The sequence below is a fragment of the Manis javanica genome, chromosome 1, assembly GCF_040802235.1.
Source record: "Manis javanica isolate MJ-LG chromosome 1, MJ_LKY, whole genome shotgun sequence".
Classification (NCBI taxonomy): Eukaryota; Metazoa; Chordata; class Mammalia; order Pholidota; family Manidae; genus Manis; species Manis javanica.
In genome coordinates this window covers 55,607,968-55,628,603 of record NC_133156.1, presented here as the reverse complement: position 1 = coordinate 55,628,603, position 20,636 = coordinate 55,607,968, and the positions used below count along the sequence as shown (strand labels likewise).

General features: G+C 37.1%; 1 protein-coding gene across 2 annotated transcripts in view; it reads right to left on the bottom strand.

Moving 5' to 3' along the window:
- FAF2 (Fas associated factor family member 2) overlaps positions 1 to 20,636 on the bottom strand; it is a 67,641-nt gene that overhangs the window by 6,998 nt on the left and 40,007 nt on the right. For both annotated transcript variants that reach the window (XM_017668563.3, XM_073232531.1), the window contains exons 2-8: positions 14,867 to 14,935; positions 9,089 to 9,223; positions 7,070 to 7,146; positions 4,421 to 4,559; positions 2,756 to 2,841; positions 2,543 to 2,634; positions 581 to 758 (exon numbers count right to left, since the gene is read on the bottom strand). In XM_017668563.3, the coding sequence (XP_017524052.1) occupies positions 581 to 758; positions 2,543 to 2,634; positions 2,756 to 2,841; positions 4,421 to 4,559; positions 7,070 to 7,146; positions 9,089 to 9,223; positions 14,867 to 14,935 (776 nt within the window). The remainder of the gene's footprint in view (positions 1 to 580; positions 759 to 2,542; positions 2,635 to 2,755; positions 2,842 to 4,420; positions 4,560 to 7,069; positions 7,147 to 9,088; positions 9,224 to 14,866; positions 14,936 to 20,636) is intronic.

Sequence of the window (20,636 nt, the reverse complement as noted above, 5' to 3'; positions counted from 1 at the left end):
AAAATGAAGAAACACCTTACTCAGAGGTAACTAAAGAGAAACACTGTAACATTTTGGTGTATTTCCTATTTTCTCTTCCAAAAACTGTGTTTGTGTATAGGAGGATTGTGTGTGTGTGTCCATAAAATTAAAAGAAAATATAACAGTATGTTAAGAGTGGTAGGATTAAGGATGATTTTAAGTATGTTTTTGTGCTTTTCTGTGTTTTCCAGATTTTCTACAATTAATGTACACTATTTTTGTAATAGGGGAAAGAATTATAACCCATCTTCATTTTTTACATTCAAGTTCTTCATATCATGGTTCAGCTATTCTAACTGACCAGATATATACTCTTTTTTGTTGTTGTTTCAGGTATATATATTCTTGAGCACAGAGCCCTGTCTTCATTTTGGTTCATGTTCCCAAGAACAAATAATCTAATGGAGAATTACTTAGGTCAAAGTGCTAAATATTTTAACACTAAATGGACAAGGTTTTTAAAGTTGCTTAAGACAAAAGGTCAGGATTTGTGGAGCACTGGGTCAGCCACCCAAATCTTTAGCTGGTCTCTCAGTTCCAGAGAGGAGCTCCCCTGTACCTTTCTAGACGTTCTGACACCAGGTAAGTCTGATTTGCATCCATTATAAATGTCAGCTGATTAATGAGGTCATCAGGTTGAATGAGGCCTTCTAGCCGTCCCACCACAGTCATCCGCCGATCCTTCAGCATAATCATGGCCAGGAAGGGATATGTGTTTTCCCGTAAAGCCTGTGAGACTGAGAAAACGACCGAGCAGATAAAGAGCAAGATTTGGGATGAAACAGATTAACTCTTAGACTGTCAACAAAGAACAAGAAAGAACTGCTTTAATTCCACATAGGAAAGAAGGAAGGTATTATTTATTCTGGCCTGCTTCTTTTTTCCTCCTAGTTTCTTAATCTTTGTTGTTATATATTTGTGTCCCAAATTCCACGTAATTTGATTTGAACAGAACAGGATTTTCTGGTGGGGGTGTGGTTGTTATGATGGTGTTAGGGAAGGCTGAAGAATTCAAGGACAATGTCTATTTGGTGGGTAGGAAAGGATCTATAAAGAATCTGGCTGCTGTTTGGCATAATTTTCCCTTGTCAGGGGTCAAGCCTGAAGAAGACAAGGCTGCAAGTCAGCCTCAGGCTAGTGGTGATGCTCTCCACTATCACTGTCCTCGGTCCTTTCTTCCTCTTATCCAAGCCTTCCTTATCCCATTTCCCATGTTCCACCAGCCCCCCAAAAGAGCTAGCCTTTCTGTTCCAAAGGAGTTTAGAAAGTTGGTCTTCTAAGTAACCAACGTTTTACCATAATGGAGTTTTACCTATGTTTTCCTTATGGTTTAAAAGATAAGATTTTATTAATAATAATAATAAAGGGAGAAATGTGGGATCAACATATAAATCAAGTACAAAAATCAAACGAATATTCATATTTGACCTGATTGTTTGTAAGTCATAATGCGTGATCAAAACCGAAAGTTTCTGTGATGAATGCCCTTGTACTGTTCACCATGTAAGAATTTATTCACTATGTAAGAATTCGTTCACCATGTAAGAACTTGTTAGTTATGCTTCAGAAGATTGGAGACTGACGAGAATTAGACTTGAGATGGATTAATGATTGTACATTGAGCATTGACCCCCCATACTGAATTTTATTGTTGTTAACAACCATTTGATCAATAAATATGAGAGATGCCCTCTCAAAAAAAAAAAAAAAAAAGATAAGATTTTATAAACTTCTATAAAAAATATCCTTAGTCTCCTTCTATCCACCACTCCCCACCCACAAAGCCATATTAGAATGGCAAATGCATTCTGTTGGAATTTACCACATGTTTAAAAACCAATTAGAAGTAAAGAGATCCTAGGATATAAGTAAACATCTCCTGCATTTCTGGTTCTCAGGATCTAGCACAGTGCCCGGGTGCTAAGTATACATTCATAAGTTGCTGAAGAGAAGTAGCTGCAAAGTAACTAGTTTTCTTCACTGGATGCCTTTTTATCTTATCCTGACTTCTAAAAATACTTATCTCTAGTTATTGTCAGCGAAGATCTCAACTTTCTGAATCCCTTTCTGCATTCAAGGTACTCAAACAACTAACTCATTGTGCAAGAAGCTCTATTAAAACTGCTGATGATGAAAATAAACTCTTCAGTAAAAAGCCCATTAAGATTAAAAGGCAAGCTGCTGGCCAGGAATTGGTGTTTTAAAAACAAAACAGGCTTTGGCAATGGTTACCTGTAAAAAATGGGCTAGAGTCTGACAGACCTGTGCTCACTCCAAAACTTACCAACTCTGTGATATTGGGCTAGTGACTTAAACTCTCTGGGCCTGTTTCCTAAACCATAAAGTGACGGTAACACAACCCCTGTCTCTCAGGACTGCTGATAGGAATGAACACAATAATGTAATGAGTTGCAACTATCATATGTCCACCACAAATAATCATGCAGTAAATGGTATGTCTTCCCAGATTATTCCAAAGATAACTCAACAATCTCAATAAGGCAAAAGAAACATAACTTACCCCTGTACCCTTCAGGTTTGTTTGTGGAACATGCCCAGAAGAGCATCCTAGTGTTTATTAGAGAAATAACCTCAGGTGCACAGAGTGTGTTGCTGCGGAGAGGGATGAAAAGGACATGAAAAGAAATTGCTTACTACAAACTATCAGAAAATAACATCAGAAAAGAGAAAGAAAACAAGGTACGCTAGGGTAGGTAGGGCACATTCTACTTACCGACAGAACTCATCAGAGTCTTGGTGATCATCTCCATGAAGATAAACCAAAAGAAAGCGAAGTTCTCGCTTGGCATCATTAAGTGCCTGTGGGAAACAGAAGATTACTACTTACTATGAGGACTGTGCCTTGAGCTTTTAATTAGGCTAAGGGAACAAAAGGAGAAATGAGAAAAAAAGATGAGCAAGAAATGAGATTCCTAGGCTCCTATCTTCACACCCTTGGGATTTTTCTCCCTAAAGAAAGTCCATGCTAACAAGCTTTAATGAGAAGATTTTAGTGTTGTAAGGATTTAAATCATATTAGGCACATGAGAGTAGACAGGCTGACACAAAGTACCCAGCAAATCACAAAAAATCCAGCTATTTCCACAATCTGAAAGAAGATAAAAACAGGAGAATCTGACCATGGAAAAGGGAAGGGGAATTGTGCCATTTCACAGCTACAACATCCTTGTAAATAAAAAATGCCATGAAGATGAGCTTGATCCCAGGCCACTTGGCAAGCAGGGATGAGGGACCTGGGACCCAAAGGCATTTTAAAAGCACAGGGTTTAAAAGCTCTTCAAACACAAGGCTACTATCCAAGATTCCTGTGTATGTTTTAACATTTGCATAATCCTGCACAAATTAGAATTCAATTAACATTTCCTAAATAATCAATGGTTTTCTGCCCTCAGATCACAACAGAGGGTGCATGAGAGGTGCTCATCTTATTCATGTCCGCATCTCAAGCATTGAGCACAGTGCTTGGCATAGAGTAGGGGCTTAATGCTTATTCAGTAAGGGCCAGTAAGGAGACTGAGAAAAAGCAGATGTGGGAGATTTAAACACAAAATAGAATAAGCATTTTTCTCTTTCTCCAGGTAGTTTCAGAAATCCTAGAGGCTGCAAAATGGAACCCTTTGGCCTATACCCACAGTATTATTTCTGCATTTTTCTCTAGAAACTAGAGTTATGCTTAACACCCATAAGAAACCTTTATTTTTGCATGCTGAGAGACTACCAGTCAAAGGTCTATGTGGCTTGGGTTGACTGAGATATGCTGCCTTGAGTCTACGGTCTATGCCCTTATTCAATTCTGTGAGGAACCAAAGAAGACTTAGGCTTTGCCTTCAAGGGGCTTAAGGTCTGGTACAGGAGATAAGACAAACACAAACACCTGTAACATAGAGAATGTGAAATTGCTTTGTTTTTTTGTTAAAGCTATAAAAGCAGAAAAGGAGAAATTAGTATTTTAGATTGCAAGGTATGCCAGGGTAGGGCAAATTAATCAGGAAAGGGTATAAGAAGGGAGTGACATGAGCTGGTTGAAGGATGGGCAAGATTCCAATTAGCAAAAATGTGAGGAAGGCATTCCAGGTGGAGGGAACAGCATAAGCAAAAATAAAAGCACAGAGGTTGGAAAGTAGAGTATGTTCAGGAAATGGCTTAGCTGGAGCCAAGCACATGTGGAAACAAGTCACGCAGGAAAGACCTCAAAAGGAAGTTGGGATTAGATCAAGGAGGGCCCAGATAAAAGGTTTGGTCTTTTTCTTCTATAAACAGTGAAGAGCTATTTCAGGTTTTTGAGTAAAACAATGATATGATCAGTGTCGGGCTATGCTTTCCCTTGTGGATAGAATCATATCAGCAAATTGGCATCTATGTGGTTTGTGGCACTGACCTGGCTGTACGTTCCCTGGTAGAAGACAGGGTGTGCCCTCCCATATTTCTCTTCAAAAGTGTGCATAAATGAAACAATGTCCCCAACAGGGTCAGTGACCCGGCTGCGAGGGTCAGGCCGTATAAAACGAAGAGCAAACCTGGGGAGGAAGGAATAAATATCACATGAATTGGCTTACTGTAGTGCATATGAAGTGGGCCAATCTGTAAAGATTCCTGTAACTGAGCCAGAGGCATGGCAGCAAAGGAAGGTAAATGGTCTGTGAGCTGACCATCAAACATGAGAGCTGATTCTACCTCATAAGCTGCAAAGCAGCAAGTGTTGTTCCACTGCCTGTTCAAGAATGCAAACTACGAGGATTTTAAAGTCCAACAATGGGCTGAGAGCCTTTTGCAAAAAATTTAGGGCTAGAAGCACAGGGAAACGAAAACACAATATCCAAAAAGATCATGGGTCAGGCTGTTCACCCAGACTCTAGAATGACACTAATTCAGCAGCCACTATCCATAAGTGGCTACCTAAATTAAAATAAAAATTAAGAGAAATACAATAAAAAATTCAGTTCCTCAGTCATTCTAGGCACATTAAGTGCTCAACAACCACATATGGTTAACGGCTCCCACACTGGACAGTGCAAATACAAAATGTTCCCACTATCGCAGAAGTCCTACTGGACAGCGCTGCTCCAGAACAGAGCTCTGTCTTTTCTGGTTGGCCTACTTGCCTCTCCACTTTTCTGCTCTCCTGGGGTTTTGAATGTTTAGCGCATACTCCCAAGCTATTCAAAATTATGAACAGGCTTCAAACTCAAACCTTCAGCCATAATTTACTTGCTTTTCAAGAGGCAAGCAAATTCTGCTTAATGATTTATGGCTGATGGCATCCACGGAGGAGGTTATAAAATTGGTTTAGAGTTCACTGGCAGATGTGGAGACCTGGCAACTACTGGAAGGCTAAGGATGGTACCACACATCTGTTTCTAAAGAGCCCATCTTTGTATAGCAGCATTTATTTATCCTTTGGGCATTCCCAGAAGGCAATGGGGCAGAGGCTTGATAAGTCAATGTGCTACATAACATTACACAAGTTGCTTGGATGATACAGCTGCATTAAAATTAGTAACACATGCCATGCATATTTTTCCCAAAGAAGCAAACAATATTCATATACTTGAGGAATATTTAGCACAGAAAAGGTGACTAAACTATGACATTTTCCTTACCAAATCTCAAGTCAATTCCTTATCCCCTCAACAAATCCCCCTTGTGTATACAATTTCATTTGGAATTTCTCCTGAGTAATCAAATTAAATTCATTGACACAAACGTTCCAGAACAAACTGAAAAGAAATACAAGAAGGTGTGTATGTGGGGGAATGTTAGAACTCCTTTAAAAGACTGGTGTTTTGATAACTTTCTCAGTAAATGAGTATTTTAGGATTATCTTATTATCTTATTCTTTTTAAGTTTTCGAATTTTGATGAATCAATGGATAAAGGCTTTAACTTTGTTTCTTATTACAATATATTCACATGGCCTATATGACTCAGGACAATCAGCTTTTTAAAAACAGAGATGTCAACTCAGTCTTTGTTAGGACTTTAAAGGTTTTTATATACTTAATCTTAAATAGAACAGGGATGGAAAGAGTGCTGAAATGGTTTCTTGGTGAACCATTAAGAACTTTGCTAAAGCAAGGAAGCCATTAGGCAGGCTGTCTCATATAATACCAAGCAGCCACGGTAAAGGTACTGTCTGATTCTTGTACTTCTGCAGTGGCTGGGTCTTCCTTCACCTCCAGCATTTGCTCCCTAGAGCAAGGCAAAGGCTACCCAATATTGAGAGGGAGGTATAGGCTGCCCTCTATACAAGGCCTAGACCACATAGTCTAGCTCCACCTGTTGACATGGATGCCCATGAACATTCTAATTCCCCATAAAGCCTAGGTGTAGGTTCATCTACTACTCAGCTCTAGACCAGACACCCCAAGACTGATGTACCAGCACAGCAGCCCTCTTGACAATTTCTAGCCCTGGCCCCTCTGTAGCTTCCAGTGCTGAGCTCTCTAAATGGTACATGAGGAAGTGAGAAGAAAGGTGGAGGTGTGAAGCAAGGGGATATACACATTGAAGAATCCCAGTGTCAGCAATGAATGGGTTGCCAGGGTAGAGGGAAATGTATAGAAGTGTCCAGAAACGTAAACTTTTGAGAGAGGGATCTAGAGAAATGTGGGTAATCTCAGAACTAGGGAATTTGTTGGGATTGTAAGTAGTCAGATGGAGTTAGACAGTTTAGGGTAAAAGGAGTGTGAAGCTAGTAGATAATGACGGTTAGAAAGGAAAGAGTGTGAAGACTAGGAAATGTGGAGTTAACAAACATGGTGGGAGGAGGGAGGATAACATAAATGTAGGTAGACTGTTGAAAATGATAGGCAAGACTACTTTAAAACAATTGCATTTCACAATATCTGTTGTTATGTTTGAACAATTTAAAATGTTTCCATACTATATTAACAGACTGTTCAGGAAGAGTATTCAATCTGATGACAAACTGGCAAGTCAAAATTGACAGAGCATAAACTTTATTCTGGTCTGTTTCATCTCACAAGTCTATCCTGTTGCTACTAATACATAAATACAATGGTACATACCTAAATATATCAAGTATTGTGTAATAGGTAAACCGGAATGGAAGCATTATCAAGTAATAACCCCATCCAAGCAGCCCCTGAAATTCCAAAAACAAAGTTAGATAACATTTCTCAATCCCTAATACCTTATAAAATAGCTAGTTCAGATTCATACACTTTTTTGTTCAAGTCATTTCTCCTGCTGCAATCCAGGGCCCTTTTCCAGGGTACCTCATCCTTCTTAAGACCAAACTCATTTTAAGACCAAACTCATTTAAGACCATTTAAACTCATTCTATAAGACCATCTCATTTCATGAATGCTATCATAGTTTTATTTTATTATGTAATTTTTAAATTTAAAGCTACTTTAACACTTTCTTTGCAGGTACTTATATTAGTTGCCAAATTCAATCATAAGTTTTCCTCCCCAAATGATATCCTTTCTTCACTTTTTAGATTTATAGATTAAAATGTGATATATAAAAATAGCAAGAAAGATAACCACTCTTACTACCTTGGACATTTGTATATTATAAATTCCCATATACCTGTTAATCTTAGTTATAATGCTAATTATTATTTTAACAAAATTGATTATTGCTATTAACTAGCACATACATAGGGTGCTATAGTTTTTTTTTTATTAAAGTATCATTGATATACAATCTTGGGTTTCACATGAACAACACTATAGTTTTAACACTCACCCTATATTATCAAGTCCTCATTCCCCACCCCCCACTGCAGTCACTGTCTATCAGTGTAGTAAGATGCTACAGAGTCATTACTTGTCTTCTCCATACTGTACTGCCTTCCCTGTGACCTATCTATATTGTGACTGCGGATTATAGTGCCCCTTAATCCCCTTCTCCCCTCCCCAATGGTAACCACTAGTTCCTTCTTGGGTCTGTGACTCTGCTGCTATTTTGTTCCTTCAGTTTTGCTTTTTATTTTTATACTCCACAAATGAGTAAAGTCATGTGGTACTTGTCTTTCTCCGCCTGGTTTATTTCACTGAGCATAATAATAGGGCACTATAGTTTACAAAGCATTTCTTCTATGTCACATTGTATTAGATATCTGAGACTCTCCTTGTGTCCATGGCCAGGGAGCTCTGGAGCCCCATGGTGGACACTAGGGTCCCAAACACCAAGTCAAGCCCCAAACAAACTAAGGAAACTCTGACCATATACAGAACTACTCCTCGAGTCTCATAATTGCTCTAGTAATCTGCGCTCTTCTACTTCACAATACCCTAAAATGACTACTTTGATAGTCCATTTAAAAAATGCTGTCAGATAACTCCACAAAAGGTATGAAGATGGAGTAAATTCTAACTGCTGCAAGGTTAATGGGAGTTCTTTCTTGGAATCCTAAATCCAACAGGTGAGTGTAACTCCAAGGACAAGAAAGAGAAACTCCAAAAGTTCTCTAGAGTTCTTTATCAGCATACACATCTGACTTCTCTAATTAAGACTGAGAACAATCTGAAGGGGGAGGCTGGCTCTTTATTCATCTCTGGATTCCCAACAGCAAGATATACCAGACATGTAGTAGCACTCTTAAACTCCTGTTAAATTTAACTAAACCACCTCCTTTCTATTAGCCCTTCAAGACTAATTTCAAAAATATCACCAATGCCCCCACAAAGATTCCTTCCTAGAAGTAGCTTAAAATTAAGTAAAATAAAGCAACAAAGAACTCAGTAAACATTCTAACTTAAAAACAGAAGATCTACTAAACATGTAGCAAACATTTTTAGACATGTAAATAACCCTACTATGTGCTCAAAACAAGGCACAGAAAACGATTCAAATAACTAGCAAAGAACCAGGGGGACAAAAGGATAGTTATTATATGGAGTCATTCAGAAATCAAGGAAAAAGGATAAATGCAATAAACCTATCAAGGAGCCAGGTCTAGCTAACAGGTTTACAATAAGAGTATTTATTTTGCTCCATCCAGATAAAGATCAACATAACCAAGTGAACGGACTTATACAATAAAAAAAGGGAGAAATAGCTATACAATAACTTGCCCTTGGTTGTGGTCTTGAGACAACATAGCTGTAGATCCTGTGGTCAGCTGTATTAACCTGCAGAGGTCGGGATGGAGGTGGGTTGAAAACACTTGGTACACCCTCTTGCTCATTCAATCTGTCCTGTACAGCAGCCTGAGGAAGGAAACAGCAGCAAGAGTGTCAGCAAGGCTTAAATCGATCCAAAGGCAAATACAAGGCAACCAACCACTGCTTGGTGTTCCAAAATAAGTCACCCGATGCACGCATCTTTACAGACCTTTACCTTGTTGTGGTGAGATGCAGTATGGGTGATGGCTCCAGAATGCATACACAATACAGGAGAGTCCAAGGAACTTGTGTGGAAGCTCCATTTATGCGGCAGGCATACTGCTTTTATGCAGAAGGTGTTATTTAAGGTAGCTAGGACACACAGTGCTCACTGTACCAGCCTAAGGAAAGCCATCCACAGAGAATACAACTAAACAGCACTTCTAGAGCTGTGCAATGCAGCAATGCTGATGGATGGTCCTCGATGAAGGGTGTGGGTAAAATTGTAATTATTTCTAGAATATCTCGCCTGGCTTTAGTGCATATGCATATCAACAGGCATTCCTCAGAGGTGGACACAGTTCATCTCCATATCAACGGGCAATTACCTGGGCAACCGAGGGCTTACCTGAACCTGAGAGGTTAGGGGGTGGGCTGGTTTGCTTCTGCCCAAGCAGGAAAGAGAAATGGCCCCAGACCGCAGTTTGTAAGCAGTAAACGGGTTTTAAACTTTATTTCTCCCTTTGACTGATTTCAGTTTTAGAGGTACTTTGCCCCAGGATTTCCTTTCCCTAGAGTTACAAAGGGCTTAGCTTTGGAATACAGAAACTTAGGTCTGAATCCCAGCTCTACCATTAAGAAAAATTACTTGGCTTATGTTTCTATATATATTTTAAATATATAGCAATATTTCTAAGGGTTAATTTGAAAATTTAATGAAATGATCATACATAAAGATCCTAACACAACTTCTGGCAGACAGATGATATTCAATAAATTATCATTCCCTTCTTAACTCTGGCCCTGAGAACAGATTATTTGTCCCCATGTACTAAAAAATTTGGCCTTACCCAAAGAGGGGTCTCATTTTTTGCCTTTGGCTTCTGGGAGATAATCTATGTCACTTCTGATAGAAGTGTCTTTTTTTACTGGATTTCAGGGTGGGGACTAGCCACCCCAGAAAGACCAACCATGTGATTTAGGATGGGAACTTTGGATAATGCGATATCAGTTGACCTGGAGGCTAAGAGTCTAATCACCAGTCAACCAATCAAATCAATCATGCCTATGTAATGAAGCCCAATGAAAACTCTGGATATTGAAGAAAAGGTAAGCTTCCCTGTTTGGCAGTACTTCATGCATATTGTCATAATCTACGCCAGAAGGGTGGCTTGTCCTGATACCATGAGAGATGAATATAGAAACTTAGTGTTTGGAACTCAAGTCTCTGTTCCATGTGTCGCTTCCTTTAGCTGATTTTAATCTGTGTCCTCTCCTTGTAAAACTGTAACCCTGAGTATAACAGCTTTGAGTGAGCCCTTCTAGTGAATTATCAAACCTGGGGAGGATTTTAAGAACCCCCTATACTGCAGGTCGTGTGAGCAGTGAGCATTGTCTTGTGTACCCTTTAACCTTAATAGTTGGCTCTGGACTTTGCAGAGTGGCCAACTCCAGGTAGACATCTAATTTTCATGTTTTTGAGTGTTAAGGCACAATTCAATGGGAAAGAAGTCTCACCAAATAGTGCTGGGATGACTGGATAGCCACATGCCAAAGAATGAAGTTGAACCCCTAAATCTAACTATATACAAAAATAAACTTAAAATACACGAAAGGCCCAAATGTAAGAGCTAAAATTATAAAACTCCTAAAAGAGAACATAGGTAAAAATCTTCATGACTGTGGATTAGGCAATGGTTTCTTAGATATATGACAGCAAAAGCAAGAAAGGAAAAACTAGATAAATTTGACTTCATCAAAATTGAAAACTTTTGTGCATCAAAGGACACTATCAAGAAAGTCAAAAGATAACCCACTGAATGAGAGAAAGTATTTATAAATCATATATCTGATAAGGCCTAGTACCTAGAATATATAAAGAACTCTTACAGCTCATTAAAAACACAAACAACCCAATTTAAAAATGGGCAAGGCAAAGGTCTTACATTTCTCCAAAGAAGATATACAAATGACCAACAAACAGATGAAAAGATGCCCCACATCGTTACTATCAGAAAAACACAAATCAAAATCATAAGATACTACTTCACATCCACTAGAAGGCTCTAACATAAAGGATATTCCCAAGTGTTGGTGAGGATGTGGAGAAACTGGAACCATCACACACTATTGTTGGGAATGCAAAACAGTGTAGGCTCTCTGGAAACAGTCTGGCAAATCTTCAAATGATACAAGAGTTGCCATATAACTCAGCAATTCTACTCCTAGGTGTTTTACCCAAGAGAAATGAAAATGTACATTCACACAAAAACTTGTACACTAACTAATGTTTACTCCAACATTACTGACACAAAAGTGGAAACAATCCAAACATCTATCAACTGATGAATGGATAAAGATATTGTGGCATATTGATACAGGGGACTATTATTTGACAATAAAAAGGAATGAAATACTGCTAATATACTATGACATCGATAAACCCTGAAAACATTGTGCTAAGTGAAATAAGCCAGACACAAAAGGATAAATACTGTCTGGTTCCACTCATATGAGGTATCCAGAACAGTCAAATTTGAAAGAGAAAGGATTGTGACTCCTAGAAGTTGGGGGGGAGGATAATGGGATTTGTTTAACAGGTACAGTTTCAGTTTGAGATGAAGAAGTTCTTAAGATGGATAGTGGTAATGGTTGCACAATGTAAATGTACTTAATACCACTAAATTGTATACTTTGGTAAACTTTGTTATGTATATTTTACTACAACACAAAAAAAGGAATGAAGTACTGCTATATGCTACAACATAGGTGAACCTTGAAAGCAGGTTAAGTGAAAGAAGCCAGTCACAACAGACCACATACTCTGACACCACTTACATGAAAGTCCAGGAATGGGAAATAAACATTTGGTTAGTAGTTGTTTAGGGATGGTGAGGATTATTAGGAAGGTAAGAGCTAAAGGGTATGAGCTTTCTTTTTGGGGTAATGTTCTCAATATTCTAAACATTTTTGGAAAAATGTTTTAAAACTTTGGTAATGGCTATACAACTCTGAATATATTAAAAACTCTACATTTCACATTCTAAATGGATAAATTGGTGTGTGAATTACACAGCAATAAAGCTGTTATTTAAAAAACAACTGATAGCAATTGTTGTCAATTAAAAAACTAAAGCTTTAATTTTTTACAACAGATTAAAGGCATAGAAAATATGAAAATCCAGTTATTTTCTATTAAGCCAGACATTAAGAAGATTTGCAAAAACTTATGTTAACCTTTAATGAGTTTATTATTTCTTAAAAGGAATAAACTAAGAAAATGTTGAGTTTTATTTCAGTTTGGAAAAAATCAAGACATTGTTATTATCACCATGTTGGGCATAGGACTGAGAAATAGAGGTAGGAAGGTGATTTGAGTGGGACTTTTTTTTGTATTTCATCTTAGGCTTTGTTTGAACTTTTTAAAACTAAAATTAGATTTATATATTTTTGTATTATTTTTATGAGTTCTTAAAACAGACTAAAGTAAAAAAAACTGTAAATACAGCACATCATCGGTGTAACAATAAAATTAAAGGTAAATCTAAATAGCTCTATAAACCAACATCAAGAGCCTGAAATTTAACTAGCTATCCATGAAGTGGTGGGATTAAGGGTGAACATTTCTTCTTTATGCTTTTTTGAATTCTATGTGTGGGTGCACACATATACATGAGTATTTTTCTAACTCGCATTTAATATTATACCAGATAGCTGCAAACCAATAAAGAAAGAAAGCAGGGGTGGCAATATAATAAATCAAACTAGTTAAAGCAAAAAGCACCATCTGATATTAACAAAAGATATTACAAGAAAGTTCTAACAGCACTTGTTTTTATGTGTCAAATAAAATAGCCAAACTATATAAAAATCAGAGTGTCTCCCCACAAAATAGAGAATTTACTAATGTATTTTATTTGTGCCATGTCAAATCAAGATGCTGAAAAAAACATAAACCTGCAGAAGTTAAAAATAGATTTTTAATAGATAAAAACAACAGAAAAAATGAACTGGTAAATACAAGAACTTTTTATAAACAAAGAATAAAATAAACCAGTCTCCAAAAAAGGAAGACAAACATAAAAGAAACAATGAGAAGAGGGAATAATAGAAGATATACAGAAGACATGCTACATTGTATAGCCTATGCTAAAAAATATGAAAATCTCTAAGACAAAAGCATTTTCTCAGAAAGCTTACCAAGAAAGATTTAGGAAACACAGGTTATAAAAGATGAAGAAAACATGAAAAAAGTAATAGATAATTGACAGAAACAAGTTTTTAAATGCTTTCTTTCGTATCTATGCAATTTATGCTTCTCAATTCATTTATGCAATTTATGCTTCTCAATTCATTTAATAAGTTAGTCATTTCATAAAACCAGCATATGCTTGAAATCAAAATCTACCAAGGAAACAGCAAAAAGTATCATACAGAGCAACTCTGCCTGAAATGCATTTCCCCACATATTTGCACATTTGTCACTCCTTTTCATCATTCAGGTGTCAGCTTAAACACAACCTCCTCAGAAACATCTTTTCTGACCACCCCATTTAAAGTAACTTCCAGATATTCTGTTGTACTTCCTATACTCATCTTGTTCATAGTATTTATTACAAAATGAAATTGTTCAGAATTAAGCTCCATGAGAGTAGGGACTATCTTGTTTGCTTATACTGTTCTGGTATAATGTCAGAACCTAGAATTTAACTGCTTAAAAATATGTGTTGAATAACTAACTGAAGAATATATTTTTAAAAATCCATCACCCTATTCCAATAACATATCATAATGAAAACAAGTAATTTCAAAAGAGATCAAAAGGGTGTTGATAAAATTCAACACCCAATCCTGATATAAACATTTAACATAACAAGAATGGAAGAACAGTCAACAGATATTTATTGAGCTTCTGATGTGCTAGGATCAGTTTTAGATGCTGGGAATACAGCAGTTAACACAACTGGAAAAAAAATCTTTGCTAGCAGTCACAGAGCTTACATTCCAGTGGAGCTACCTCAAAACCACCACCACCATTGCACTTGATAATAAAACATCAGAGGCATTACAGTGAGGACAGGCTGTTTGCTATCCATTATTAATTAACATTGTTCTGAAGTTCTAGCCAATTCCATGATCAAGTAAAAGAAACAAAAGATCTACATACTGAAAAAAATCAATGAATTGCAGATGATACAACTACCTAAAGAAAAAAAAAACCACCTATAAAATATGTAATAAGAAGGTTCACATTAAGGTATCCAGTTACAAACCAAATATATAAAAACCAATGTTTTCCCAAAGAGCCATTAAGAAGATATAAAGGAGGGGCACTATACTCAGAGACTTGGTCACTATCTCTTCTTTCATAAGCTTCACCTTTCCCATACCTTTTTTTAATGACCGAAGAGTTGTAAATGTGCAAAAAATCTGTTGAGAGAAAAGATTTCTGCTGTGGACAACTATGTGTCTTTGATTTGTTATCAAACTAAGGGAGAAAAAAAAAGCTCAGAATGAATCCTATTATACCTCTATGTTCCAGTTATGCTGTTCCAAGGTATGGCGACATTGATCCATAGATTCTATGCCAGTCAAATCCTGAAAAGAGGGAAAAAACAAGTTACTTCAGGAAAAACCGACAGTATAAATGTAGATACTTTTACCCCTAAAAGAATACTGCTGGGAAAATACACTAAAAACTTCACTATTCAGAAATTATCCAGGCAGTCCAGGCAGTAATAGTAGATATTACCCCATACAACAAAAAAAATGAGAACTTATCTTTTTAAACTTTGAGGCTTCCACTTAAGATTGTTGATTAAAATAAATTACTCCTTTCAAATTCTAGTTTGAAAAATTAAAGATTTTTTTCAACTACTGGGTCCAGCAAAATATTCTTTAATGATAAATAAGTATTCTGTTTATAATACATAATAATATTATAATGCAGGTTTCCTGCAAAATGTAATGCCTTCATTAATTTACATTATTTTACCCATTGGCATATAACTGAGATTATAATATGCAATGTGTAAAACTTTTTAGTAAAGAGTCTGTATTTCAGGTGTTTCCCTGAAGTAATATTTTCCCTACCCCTTTCCCCCTTCTCAAGTTTCACTTTGTCTCAGACCAAAGCTCCTCCTCTGGCTCTTCTTCCATCCCTCCAAATGCAAGAATTTCCCTAAGGATGTGTTCTCAGTTTCTGTTCCCTCTATACCTATCTTACTGGCAATCTCATTTAATACTCAGCCTTCAATCACCCTTTCTTCTCAGATGACTCCTACCTTAATTTCTCGATTTGCCATATTTTCTGAAGTTTAGTAGCACATTTCCAACTGCATATTCAACATTTCCACCTAGATGTGGCAGCCATACCCCAAATGCATCATTTAAACTATTATGTGTGTTAAAGACACCACCACCTTCCAAATATACAAGCAAAGATGTTATCTGGAACCTAGGCCTCATCTTTTGAGTACTCTACCCCTTGAACTTCATCAGTAATCAAGTTCTGACCATATTCTGTAGTACATCTGTAACCACATTTCCATTTTCACAGCTTCTTTCAACAATCAAGCTTTTCTAACACTTCAAGTGAATTACCAAAATAATTACTCTGTCTCCTCCTAACTCTTCTCTAGTGTGTGTGCGCACATGCATATGTGTGCATGCATGTGTGTTACTCCTCTGCTCAAAACTTTGGTTGACTGGTAATAAATTTCAAAATCCTTAATTTGGCACTCAAGTATTACTTTAATGTGGCCCCAACTTAGCCTCCTGGCTTTCTAGATTATTTTCTATTTCCCTTAAAGAATCCAATACTCAACAAATCTAACAGTTGGTATGTACGTCTAATGGCCAGAATTTCCAGAGCTAAATCCTAGCCTTCCTTCAGGTCTAATACAAAAGCCAAATCCATCCATCCCTTCTTTCATGCCGCTATTGTCTATTTTGTGTATTACTTACAACATCCAAGACATATAAAGATGAAGACAATATAGTCTCATCTTTTAAGAAATCCTCTTAGTAACCAGCAAGAAACAAACAAACAAAAAGACACTGATCTCCATCTGGCAAGTGCTTAAGTGCAAATTAAGTCAGGAGCCTGAGATTCTTGCCTCGATTCGAGATCCTGTGACCATGGACCAGACACATTTTAACTCTGGATTTTAGGTTCCTTTAGGTTCAACATGAGACATTTAATTTGGACTAGATAGCCTTTCCAGAGCTCAAAATAAAAATACTGAAGCTTGAATTCTACAGGTATGCAATTGTTTTGTTTTGTTTTTAATTGTCAAGCTAGTAACATTTTTAAAGAAAACTTAAAGTACTGTAAAAACTGCAGTATTAAAATGGAAAGTTCTGTTAAGAACTCTAGAGCTCTATTAAGAACCACTGGCTTTGATAGCTTTAATAGTCTGGATGTTAGTTCCTGGCCATTCCAGGACTCTTACTAGTTCGGCTATATTGCCTTCTGGCTTATAATAGGCTTCCCCTTACCTTCCAATTTCCTTCTAGCCCACAGAAGACTGGGATGTCTGGGGTTCTGCACTCTGTCATCCTAGTCCTTTAAGAATTATTTTTACCTCCTTCCCAGGGTGTGAATGACCACCCATTTTTAAACACTAAAATTGTTTTCCACCTCTCTTTTGCACCTATTATTTTCTACCTTCTATTATGATTATTCATAATCATTTGCAGCCTTATCAGGGGATATAGGCTCCTTGAGAGTAATGTCTGTGATCTGTCTCTATATATTGCTGCTCCCCAGTACCTAGCTACAGTAACAGCTTAATAAGCTGCAGAAAAAGTTAGCCCCAAGTTAAAAGACCTTTCCATATAAGCTTCGATGGTCATTGCTATGAACTGAAATCCTCTAGACATTTTCACCAAAATGTCTTATTGTACCTCAACGCCCTCAGCTTATTAAACTCCAAATGTTCTGACTAGATGCTAAAATGGCAGTTAAACACACAAATTTACAGTATCTTCCTGGAGATCAGTAAGTCAGGGATGGAACCCAAGAATCAGTGTTTTTTCTCAAAAGCTCCTCAGCTGACTCTAATCCCAGCCAGGCTGGGAAATCCATGGTATTGTACAATTCTATGTAGGACCAGGGATTAATTATAAGTCACTTATTAAAATAACTGGTATGTGTTTTTTTTTTAAAGGTTATCAACATCGTAGGACAATCAGGGTAATTGCACATCTTCATTACACTGAACTACTTAACCCAATTTGCAAGCAAAACCCTTTTGTAAGCAGAGAATCAGGGTGAGCTGGAAGTACAGCTGACCAAGCCTGCTTTTAATCACTACTGATGAGTATAAAACATGCACCAGGAATAAACAATGCTGGGCACACCCAGGACAGGACTACTCATTCATATATCCAAGAGATCCAGTATTCTAGATATCCAGGATACAGACAGAGTCCCTGCTCTCATTATGTTTGTATCCTACTAGAGGGAGATTAACCAAAAAGAAAAAACAACCCAAGTAAGAGCAAGTAAATGAACAGAATTTTAGGATGGGGGATTCCTTTGGATTGGTGCTAAAGGAAGGCCTCTCTAAGGAGGTATTTCAGCTGGTACAATTCGAGCAACAAAATAAAGTAGTAATAGATTACAATCCAACATACAAAACAAACATCCATGAGTCTATATAGATACAAATACATGACTGAATAAATAAATGGCAGACAGCAGACAAACATCCTGGGCAGAATTCCAAACAATTATGTAGACACTTGCTTCAAGGAGGAAGAAAGTAACTCCTCACTTCTTTACATGTGGGCTATGCACAGTGAGTCCTTCCTACCTCTGCCAAGTGATCAGCATGATAAATGCCAACATGGTAAACCATGTCGATAGTACGTATCCTTGGTAAGATATAATGTCATTTCTGTATTTGGATTCAGAACCCATGCAGGTGGTGGCAAGACAACTGGCTTTGGCATGATTTACAAGTCTTCAGATTATGCAAAGAAAAATGAACCTGAACATGGACTCACAAGACAAGGACTCTATCAGAAAAAGACCTCAAGAAAACAGCAAAAGGAACTCAAGAACAGAATGAAGACGATCAGGGGGACTGGAAAAGTCAATGTTGGTGCTGGCAAAAAGTGAGCTGGAGATTGGACAACAAACAGGAGTAAAGGTCCTGTGCTGACTTGACCTGTGGTGACTGCAGATTTTTCATGAGAGGATTAATAAACTAAGAACTTTTATGTGGGGAAAAAAAGCTTTGATATTGGTTTATTAATTATGATAAATGGGCTTTAGTTAATAATGTATCAATATTGGTTTATTAATATGACAAATGTACCGAACTAATAATGTAAGGCGTTAATGGGGAACACTGAATGCAGATTATGTGGCAGGTCTCTGTAAAATTTTTGCAATTTTTCTGTAAATCTACATCTATTCTAAAATAAAAAGTTTATTTAGCAAGTGAAAAAACAAACTGGAGTGAGGAGGATTTCTGAGACAGAATAAGCTTGGTAAATTGGCAGATAAGGTCTGAGATGTAGGCAGGGGAGAGAACATTTGCCTAGCACAGTTTCTCAACCTTACTTGAATTATCAGAAGCACCTATAGGGAATACATAGCTGCCCAGACATTCTCCACCCCACCCCCACCCTCAAGCAATTTAATAAAATTCCCTGAATGTGTCATTTACTAAGAATTAGGAAAACTGTTAAAATCATTTTGCTTACCTTCATGAGAAAATTTTTTTTTCTGGTGAAGTGTTTTAAAAGATTACAGGACACTGTGGAAACAGACTGCCAAACAAAGATAAATGCACTCTTATCACGATGTTAACTAACTGCACTGTGTGAGAAAGGACTGCCTGACCCCAGTGCTGGCCAGCAGAATGACTAGTGATCTAGCTAAAGTATCAAATGCAAAACAAGCTGAACTCATTTGGCACTTATTTTATGAAAATAGCTGTACTCATAGCCCAAACAGAGTTGGTGACCTGGGTTTTCTCTGAGTTTTGTATTTTTGAAAAATCTAATCTAATTTAGGCAAAGAAAGTGTAAATACTAGAGAAAGGAAGGTTTCCGTTCCCTGTGATCCCAACTACTATTAATACAATTCGTTTATATTTTAGTGTATTTCTTAGTTCCCTGCACTCTTAAGAAAATGATTTTAGGTTTTGATTCACCCTCCTTTCCAATCTCTCTTTCTTGCATACAGAGGGATCTGGTTAATGGGCTTTGCTTCTCCTTTCTAGACTGTAAGCATCTTGTGAAGAGTCCATTCACCTTTGCTTTTTGGAGGACTCCAGTGGTGCTCTCTCCTGGCTTGAGAATCAATCTCTCCACCCCACACTTTGCGCTAACCAAATCCATCCCACATCACTGTATACAGTCAAGGTTTGGGGAGCTTTCTCTAATTTTTCTTGTCTGTGAGACTCCTCTCTCCTAGATATGTACAATTTTGAGCACTCTTAATCATTACGGCAAGTACTCCCTTATGCATTTTAATGGTCAATGATATTCCAATTGGCTAGAACAATTCTTATAGATGTTACAGTTGTTTCTGATTTTCTGCTATTAAAATACCACCTTGACCAACATTTCTGTTCATGAAGCTTCTCCATATTTAGGACTTTGCCTCTTATGATTCAGTTAAAATTATGGGTTACTAAATATGCATATTTTTCAAGTTCTTGATACATATTGCCAAATTACACTTTGAAAGGACTATTCCAATTTACACTGAATACTACTGCTTTCCATGTGAGTCAAAAAGCATATTTAGATCAAGCTAAATTGTCTCAAACCAATAACTCATTCCCATTTAAGTGCCAATGTGAGTTCTCCAATGCCAGCTTTGTTCAGAAAGAAAGAGTACTGCAATATTGGCTGGAGATGTTACATTAGCTTTGCTACCAGTTCTTTCCTTCACAGTTACATAAATGTTTGGCTATCAGCACTATGGAGCAGAGGTGAAAGCAGAGAAGTTGAAGGAGTGCTAGACTTAATAATCTCAGTCACTGGTTTTAAGCTCCTCCCAAATAAATTCCTTCATAACTCAAGAGGTTGTAATTCTTTTAAAAGGAATTTTCTTTTGAGAAAGAACCCATTTATCTCTATATTCCCAAGACCCAGTGCACAGCCTTAGCATACAGGAGACAATGCTTGAATGAATGAATCTTACCTCATGCTAATAATCAACTTTTCTTTCCCTCTCTAGTTTTTAAACACTGTTCTTATAATCACTCATTTATTCCTACTTCGCTATGCTAGCCACCTTCACTATGTTTTCCTTAACAATCCTGTAAGATGGATA